At 40.1% G+C, this 9,628-nt stretch overlaps 1 protein-coding gene across 1 annotated transcript; it reads right to left on the bottom strand.

Moving 5' to 3' along the window:
* Positions 1–1,946: 1,946 nt before the first annotated feature.
* LOC137876548 (carotenoid-cleaving dioxygenase, mitochondrial-like) lies at positions 1,947–9,234 on the bottom strand. The gene is made up of 12 exons (XM_068716201.1): positions 9,113–9,234; positions 7,381–7,585; positions 7,072–7,283; positions 6,558–6,673; positions 6,320–6,422; positions 6,082–6,210; positions 5,853–6,013; positions 5,558–5,725; positions 5,091–5,228; positions 3,847–4,029; positions 3,426–3,536; positions 1,947–2,738 (listed from the first exon to the last, which is right to left on the bottom strand). The coding sequence occupies exons 1-12, from the start codon at positions 9,138–9,140 to the stop codon at positions 2,622–2,624; spliced, it is 1,671 nt and encodes a 556-aa protein (XP_068572302.1). The 5' UTR covers positions 9,141–9,234; the 3' UTR covers positions 1,947–2,621.
* Positions 9,235–9,628: the final 394 nt, after the last annotated feature.

The following is a 9,628-nucleotide window of genomic DNA, read 5'->3' on the forward strand; positions in this document are numbered from 1 at the left end:
GTCATGTGGTCTAAAGCATCCATAATGCATTTTCTTTACTTCCAAAAGGCCTTCCTGAATCTTTGAAAGCTTAAATTGGCCAGAAAAAAACTGTTGGATTTAGAGTTTTTCTCTTCAGAGTTTGGTTCCTGTTGCTTTAACCAGCTGTCAGGAACACACAGAGAGCTTTTTTTTCTTTTCCCTTTTGTTCACTCTTCTATGGAAATGTGCATCTGTTCTCCGGCCACACACGCAGGCTGAAAAGTGAATTGGGAAGCTGCAGTTAGTCTTCTGCTTTAAACCATTGTTTCAACTTTGATCTTTTCCAACTTTTCAATTTTTTTTTTGTTTTTAATCAAGAAGTTTTTTTCTTTTTCTTTTTTCCAATTAACTCTTGAATAGCACAAATTTAGCATTTTGTCTTTGATTATTGTTTTTTCCGCTCTTAAGTGTTGTATAAATATAGTAGTTTAAATCACAGATTTGGAAAGAACCCGTCTGAGAGTCAATGCCGTGCTCCTCCAGTGTTTGCAGTACATTTTTCAAGTGGCAGGATGGGCTGCCGGTTACAGACTGTCCAAATTGTGAGGAGGTCACAGGTTTGATCCCTGTTATATAGCCAGTGTGCCCATGTTTAGCCGGCTTCTTCAGAGACTGCTGTACGAGCCCTAAAGTGGAACGGTTCAGATTCGCAATGATGCAGCTGAAAGCAGAATAGGCTGCTGTTGACGAGGGTTACAATACAGAGAGTGCAACACGGTCAATGCATTGAGAGGTTGCATTGTTGCTGCTCACGAACCCAAGGACTTCCTGTTGTCCAATTGCACACAAACAAGACAGCCTTTCAGCCTTTATTTTTCTATTCTTGACATATGTATTAACAAATAAGTATGTTAATTTCCAGACTAGAGTGAGACTGACGACAGCTGAAATGGTGTCTCGTGCTGACCTCTAGTGGATGATGTGTGGATTTTTGTATTATTATTATATTTTTTGCATTGGTCTACTGGTTATTCATACAGTAATTACAATTATTTCGTACCCTCAGGGGATATTCTCCATCCAGTAAAATAGTTGATTGAACTGTAATCTTAGGAAATTTATTTTTAAAAACTACATATTGTGTTTGACAAAATGTAAATATGTAATTAAAATGTATGTGAAGAATGAAAAGACAAGATTCAAGCACCAGGAATGTGTACTATAAATATAGTATGTATTATGTGCATAGAAAAACTTCTAAATAATAACATATTATTACAGTTTATTAGCAAAAGACTTTTGCTAATAAACTGTTACGTAGTGAGAAATATCAAATACCTATGCCGTTTCCATGGGTATATTACAGTATATTGGCATTAGAAAATTCTCAGAAAAAATTATATTATTATAATAAAATAATAATATAATATTAATATAATATTTGCATTGGTTTATTATCTGCTGCCGGGCCGTTGGCCTATTTCTAAGCTTACTGTGGATAAATCCATGTTGTAAAACAGAACTTTTAACACTTGACAATGTTAACCAATGTTTTGCTCTGAGCATTGGAATTTCACACCATTTTTTAAAGACAAATCTGACTTAAAATAGTATGAAACTTGATTTTAATAGCTTTTTTACTGTGTAAATTTGGGGGAAAAGAAAAGATTGGAAGCAGTTCAGGAAAATTGTAATTTGGGGTCAAACAGCAAAGGAAGTGAAACGAAATATGATATACATTGTAGTGTAAAAAATAAGATATAAAATAGGATTTATATCTCCAAAAAAACCCATCTAGAGTCATTTGAGGCTTTAAAACACAATGTATCACTATTTCTTCTATTTCAGTATAATATATTGAGGCAATACAAATGATTAAGTTATGAAATAAAGGTTGTATATGTAAGCATATTCTGAACATTATCTGTTGATATAGGATGCACAGACACTCCTTTAACTTTGTAAACACACTTGACACCACAGACGGAGGTTAAGTATTTTATTTGCAAATAAGTATAAAATCAAGTATAAACTCTGTAAAAAGAAAAGAAAAAGAGTAACAAAAGAATGTGTTTAAAGAAAATGTTCATTTGACACTTGTGGTGGTCTGGTGGTTGGAGCATCATGGCAACCTGAAAATCACTACAGTATATTAACTCACGAGTACCAGTTTAAGGCTGATATAAAAGTATTATAACAATAATTATAAAATATTATGAGTATCTTTGAGTTCATTAGGGGTCCTAACGCCATTAGCCTAGTGTTGGATGTTACTACAAACCAGCCATACACTAAAACAACGTACACTACGGCGTACAACTGTGCAGGAGCTCCTTTGGTTTGGTTGCCATTGAAATGATTCAGCGAGTATACCGCTTAAGATGATGTCACAGCAGTTCCACGCTCCGGTGATCAGCTGAGAATCCCACCTGAGCTGAGGCGAAAACACGGCATAGTGAAGAGGACCTGGTACCAAAAGTGAGTCGAGTGGAGTCGAGCAGAGCCGGACCATGCAGTGGAAACACGGTTTAGTTCTTCATATAGTGCAGCAGACATTCAGTGCCATCAGGAATATAGTGGTTATAATGATTATTGCTGAATTTGGTACTCTTCGTGTTACATTCGTTGAAGACGCACTTTGAAATGTAACAGAAACAGGTTTATGCAGAGGCGTCAAAGGTGCCATGGAAGCCATAAGCCATGTTAACAGGCACGTAGGCTCTTGCCAGTTCTTCAAAGCTCTTTGCGTCCAGAACCAAGAGGAATGCTCCTTTATCCTGGAGAGAAAAGATCGCTGCAGTTACGAACAAAGAGGACCGAAACATCTTATTTGACAAGTCTGACACAAGTGGCTCAATGAGGCAATTAAAATGGACAGTTCAGAAACATGCTGCTCTTTATCTCAAAAACAAGAGGGGATAAATAATTGAATCATTTAAAGAACATAAATGTAGGAAAATTTATTTGCTATATTAGTAAAAAAAAAATAAAAATCTGCGCACTCTCAAAGTCGACCACAGTGCTGATTGACAGCAACTGTTGATCACAACAGTTTCATTTTTAGCTTTAATTCTCCTTTGACATTTGATCTTCAAACCTAAATCTAAATTAATTATGTGTCAATTCATGAATGCATATTTAATCTCCCTTATGAATATTGATGATGGGTTATGTGTCCAGTTAATACCAGGACTTACAGGCCTGCTGCTAGTGACTAGTAGTTCTTTTGATTACCAATGTTGAATGCACTTCTTGTAAGTCGCTTTGGATAAAAGCGTCTGCTAAATGACTGTAATGTAATGTAATGTAATGTTATAGATATAGATATATATATAAATATAGTATGAAGTGGCACATAATGACACTGATGTAACCAGAGTGACCAGCACTTTTACTTCTGACCTTTCTTCTCGTCATGTAGACTCTCCTACGATTCCTGGTCGTCTTCAGAAACAGAGTCTTACCTGTGAGGGGGTGAGAACCACTGAGAGGATGACGCCATCGTCCTCCTCCACGGCATCAGGCGACGGCACAAACGCAGGCTCTGACGGGAAGAAACCCTTCTGGTACCAAACCTGAGCTCACACACACACACACACACACACACACACACACACACACACACACACACACACACACACATTATACTTCAACCAAACAACAATGTTTAGAGATGTTCGTTTTGACATCTTCGCTATTAGAACTTATTTTTGTTTGTCAATGGGAGAATTAAGAGAATTATTTTGTTGTCGATCAAGATTTTAGCTTTAAATGAATATCTTACGATATAGCATTGCATATGCTATTTTCCATGACGAGGATGATTTTATGTTGCCATAAATACAGCCCACACACACACACACACACACACACACACACACACACCTTGAATGTCTTGTCTTTCAGGTCCATCTTGAGCAGTGAGTCTCCCACCAGGTGTCTGAAGCCACAGCCATAGAAGTAACGGTATGGCCGTGTGTTGTGTTTCCCATAGTTGATCTGAGGGAACTCCAGGCCGCCGTACTCGTGGAGGTCGTCTCCATGGAGATCCTCGTGTTGGCAGAACACCTGTTGACAAAAAAACGGATCAACTTTCCCACTCGCAGAGTTTTCTACTACGGGCCTCCATGAGTTCACACGAACTTCAGTGGGTGGATGTGAATGCAATTTTTGATGATGTGAATTTATTATAACACAATTCAGCGGGCCGCCGGTGGAGATGGTGGACAGATTCAGACACCTTGATGTCTGAATCACAGAGGATTTATCATGGCCCTCTTGATGAAGAAAGCCCTTCAGCATCTTTACAACCTACGATGCCTTCAGGCTGCACCCACCAGGTGCTACACACCTGTACATGCCATCTGATGTGAGCTCTCAGCTCTACTAGACATTAACACCAGGGCGCGCAGGATGACCTGCATCACCCCAACAACAGACTTTTCTCTCTGCTGAGGTCAGGGAGGCGCTACCGCTGCTAGCGCGCTAATTTACTTTCATTTGTTTGATTCCGTTTTTTTTTCTATTTGATAGTTGCTTCTAGAGTTAGGCAAAAAAAAATGTAACTACGCTTTGTACTGTGTCTGACTGTGTATGTGACAAATAAACGTTGATTTGATTCGAAGATATGACCTGTGTCATCCCTGCTGGTTAAAAATTTGGAAGTGGAAATGGCGACTACATTTCTTACTCTGTGACTGTGTGTTCTCAATTACTTGACACATTTTAAATAACTATAAGTCAATCATTGTATAAACTATTTTGAAGGATATTAAGAATTATATACCTTTCTTTGTTAATTTTGAGTGTCCTCCATATATACCTACGAAAATACACGCCCTAAACCACAGACTTCATTGTTATATTTCTATATTTAGCGATCCCATTACTGTTACATTACATATTTAGCGGTTACTTTATGAATATAAGGAGTATTTTTCCCATTCAACAACACATTTCTTTGTCTTAATACATCTGTAATAATATAATTCAATAGTATAATCATACTGTATTTTTACTTTTTGTATTGTATTTTTACTATGTCTGAGACTAGTACTAGAGTATTTCTACATACTGCTACTTCTACTCAAGTAAAGGAGCTGAATACTTCTGATATAATATGAGCTCACCTTGTCTTCGCTGATTTTGACACACGTCGCTGCACTGGAGGGCCGTGTGTTCAGGTTCTGGTCTGTCGGGGTTTCACCGGTCACGTGAAGGGGAAGAACAAAACGCCGAGGGAATACCCTGGACATGGTGTTGTACACCTGGGAACGATGCATTATGGGTGAAATTTAAAGGGTTCCTCTCTTACAGTATGTCTTTCTGTCTCTTGGTGCAAAGAGAGATCTAAACAGCAACAGTACATTTGAAAACATAAACTGATTATTTGATAAACAGATCTAAAACTATTGACAGACCGAACGCAGAAAAAAACATCTTCCTTAAGTATTCAGCAATTATTTATTACAAAGGAAAAAGATGAACAAAGCCCACAATGCTGAGCAGTTATTTATTATTTTACTTCAACTCAGGGTGGAATTTTTTCTTTAGTAACTGCCCAAAAGAGTGTTGACTCATGTAATTATATACTGACCTCATCTAATGCATCTCCAGACTTGCGTAAGTTCTGGATGAGGTAGTTGTTGATGGCTTGGCCGTCTTCTGAGCAGCACATGTCAAGCATCAGGAATCCATCTTCCTCAAAGGCGTTGATCTGATGGAAGGTGGAGATGGCTTTGGTGTGGTACTTTACCGAGCTGACCTGCGGTACAGAATACATTATTAAATGACACGGGATCCAAATCAAGAGGATCCCCCTCACCCCAATCAGGATTTTCCATCGAGTTTCCTACAATAGGCGTAATTAAATCACAACAGTCACATCCCACCTCGCCTGATTGCTTGTCAACGAGATGGAAGGCCGTCTCCTGCGTGGGATCCCAGTAGATGCCGTCACTCAAAGCCTTCCCCCTCAGCTTGCACGTGACTATCTTCAGCAGATCCATCTTGATCGGCTGCTCGATGAACACCACGTAGTTCTCAGACATGGCTGGAAGCGGAAGAAGGGGTGTTACAGGACATCACTATTGAATGATAAATCCAGGAGGGCTGGCTTACCAAAGCTGTGGTAGTAGGAGGGATGGGACTTGTTTGCAGGCACAATAGAGCAGAGTACTTTGGCTCCTTGTAGTGTGTCTTTGGCATCTGTCTTCTCAGGAGGCACTCTGATGATGTTGTACAGGGCTCCTGGAACAGACAGGATAATTTGGTTAGAATTTTTTTTAAATAACGGAGGATGAGAGACAAATCATTTAACTCTTGATTTGCGTGAACTCTTGTGGACGATGGGACTAACCTTTGCTTCCATAGGAGTTCCCCATATTGTAGGTGGTACCGTCAGGGTCATAGTGTGGGTGGGCAGTGGCTCCATTCACAGCAATGAATTTGCTCCAGTCTACCTACAAAACGTAGATGATGATTGTGGCTGATGTAACTGGACTACAAGATCAAAGACAGATACTGCGTTTATGTGCACCATGTAATTAACGACATTGACATTGACATCTATTGCTCCGTGATGAGCGTGATGGTACCTTTTCCAATGTTTCTAAGTTCTCCGGGTTCACTTTATGCATAAAATTGGTCTCTGTGCTGACAAAGTAGTCCCCCTTGTACTTCACAAAGCTCACACTCGCATTGTCCGTGGGCGCTATAACAGAGAGAAACACAGGATTACTGTCTTTTAACAGAAATCTAAGTCAAATTTGTTGCTGCTCGCAGACACTAAAAAGTCTGGTGGGAATGTGAAACATTCAGTACAGCAAACGCCCCTTCTGGTCCCCCGCTGTTGCACATGTTATTATGTAACCTCTACATACACAGTACGTTAGAGGCTCCACCCCTGATCTCAGTACAAATTCAGCAAGATGGAGTTTGTACAAACATCTGACCTGATCTTTCTGTGTTTCATTTATACCGCAGTTAAAGAGATAGAAAGAAAGTGAAGCTACGTTTTTGCACAATGAGTCAACTACAGTTGATTGGCCTGAGCCCTCCTCCTGTGTGTATTTATACTTTGTTCCATCCCTTCTTATTCAGTGGACTCACCCATCATCTCAAAGCGAGACAGGAAGCGCTGGAAGAAGTTTTTACAGGGGTCGGGCATGGCGAGGGTACCAAATTCTGACATCACGATGCGGTCCTTCTCGCTGTTGTTCTTGTAGGCGTCGCTGTGCAGGAACCGACTCATGTATGTCACCTGACCTTTGTCGATCTTGAACTGGTGTAGCATGGCCATGCCGTCAAACCAGTGGTTGTAGCTGTGGGGAATTATAGACATAATTACATCTGATTGGAAACTTCTTTTTTTTTCCTGTTTGTGTTGTGCAGCAGTACTTTGAGGTGTTTCCAACTCACTGCGTGTTTCCAAACTCAAACTTCCCGGGGCCGTTGCGAAGGAGTTTGCCATTGATCCAGGAGGGAATGGTGCCTTGCACTTCAGTGGAGATTGGCTCAGGGGTCTCTTTAACAGAGCGGACCAGAGGTTCAATTGTCTCTAGTCCCTTTAATGCTGAGGTAATGCATTCCCTGGCCTTGCCATTGTCAACAGGCTTAGCATCATCTGCAGGAAACACATACATTCAGTGTCATACCCATATTATTTTTACCTAAACCAGACGGACAACAGGGAGATGGCCATCTTTTGACTATGAAACTATTAGGCAACCATCATTTTTGTGTGGGCAGATAACACATGATGCATTTAACTGCACCAAATTATAAACCAGGTAATCTTGTTTCGATTCCTCCCCTGATCAACAAACAAGCTGATAATGTTTTAACTCACTTTTTTCTAAATTTCTACGCGTCAGAAGTCATTGTCGATGGACCGTGACAACGATTTAATATGTCGAACATGTACAGCATTAAACATGAAGCTTTATTAGCACTACATTTGGGGATAAGTTAAGACTCGGAGGGAGAAATAACAACTCCGTCACCGTGTCTTTGTATCGGTTGGCTTCACTGCAGTGTTTGTCATACAGATCTGCTCCGCAACTTTTTAACACAGAATTCTCAACCGCTCTCACATGTAGGGCAGATTCCAGTGTCAACGGAGTCTGATTGAATAATTGTCAGCATGACCTGAATGACACCAGTGTTACAGCCAGGGAACAGCAGTACTATTGGTAATGATCAAAACGGCTCAGTCTTACATTTGGCAGTAGTACCAAGAGCAGAAACAGCAGTTCAAATTGATTTATATTCAATTTGAGCACATAGGGTCTTGTGAATTCCTTCTACTTTCAAAATAAAAGCTGTATTGTCTAAAACGAAGAAAACTGTAATGGAAAGGTAATTACAATGATTTGAAACGAGAAAGAAGCAACAGATGTCATTTTAGGAATCTTTTAACAAAATAATTATTCGCACCTTAAAGGAGAGTAGCCTATTTAAATTCTTAACAAAACTATTTGGCAACCCGGTCATTAAACTCCATTATGAAGGGGACATGTGGAAAGATATTGTTTTTTTCAAGATGCGTTGATCAGTAATGCAACTTGATATATTAAAAGATTTACTACTACAGGTGAGCGATGCCCTGCTTATCAAAGTGTGTGTTTTGGAAGAAACGATAACATTGTTTACCTTCAGTTATGTCTAACCCACCATCTGTAGAGAAGACGAGAGTCTTCCGGGAAATGTATGATGCTCGGCGTTATGACTAGTGTAAATAGTACCGACACACTTTGCAATTAAAGCATATTGGCATTGCTACATTTACTCCACAACAATGTAATTGTTGCAGTTTTGTCCCCCTTAAAAGGACTTGCAGCATGCAAAATGAAACCTGACACGAGAGGAGTTTCACCGAGCGGAGAACAGTCTGTCCTGCCAACATAAAACTGTGCGGGCTTTTATCGCCCGTCATCGCGCTGAACTCTGCATGCATATTCAAATCAGATACCATATGAGAGCGATAACAGCTCTTATTCTATACATATGTAAAGGTGCGAAATTGTGGTTTGAGCGATATTGATGTGCGTGTCCAGCATATGGGTTATATAATCCACAGCAGGTGAATAAACAGCCCTGTTTAGTCTGTAACGTCACAGTTAAAAACATACACAAAACAGAGGAGGCTCACCTGAAACCTCGAGCTTCACAGGAGGCATGTCAGCGGTTAACGCAGATGGACACAACTGCTGTTCTCTAGGTCGGAATCCTGCTGGACCAGCGATCTATGTACCACGTGAACTGCAGGCAGCAGCGGCGCTATTACGTAACCCGGTAATGTAATGACCAAGAAGGTTTGAGCATGTGCAAAGCATTTTTTTTTGAGAAGCACTACGCTGGAGATACTGTTCTGAATCTGACCTGTCCCTTACTATACTCGGGGATGAGGCTAAAATAGATGGTCAGTGAGTCTGGAAGTTGACTTGTGAGAGTACTATAAGGGGAAGTTCCTCTGATCATGCACAAAGTATGTTTACTTCCCCTGTGTTTGATCATGCTGAATCTGATCTCTGACTGAATGCATCCTGACTACCTAAATTAAGGAAATGGAAGTTACTTATTAAAAGAAACAACCAGAGGGGGATGACCAAGCCATAAGAAAGAACATCGGGATGCACATTTCAACCTCACACTTGTCCTGTGTACC

Source organism: Cebidichthys violaceus, unplaced genomic scaffold (genome assembly GCF_023349555.1).
Source record: "Cebidichthys violaceus isolate CVI_PGR_0920_01 unplaced genomic scaffold, fCebVio1.0.p SCAF_20, whole genome shotgun sequence".
In the NCBI taxonomy this organism is placed as follows: domain Eukaryota; kingdom Metazoa; phylum Chordata; class Actinopteri; order Perciformes; family Stichaeidae; genus Cebidichthys; species Cebidichthys violaceus.

What these genes read in the sequence shown, in the direction of transcription:
- LOC137876548 (XM_068716201.1), bottom strand. Translation starts at nt 9,140, where the DNA reads ATGCCTCCTGTGAAGCTCGAGGTTTCAG. An exon ending in TTTGAGTTTGGAAACACGCA is followed by an intron (nt 7,284 to 7,380) that starts GTGAGTTGGAAA and finishes AATTCCCCACAG; the next exon opens with CTACAACCACTGGTTTGACG. An exon ending in TGGTTCTCACCCCCTCACAG is followed by an intron (nt 2,739 to 3,425) that starts GTAAGACTCTGT and finishes TTTTCTCTCCAG; the next exon opens with GATAAAGGAGCATTCCTCTT.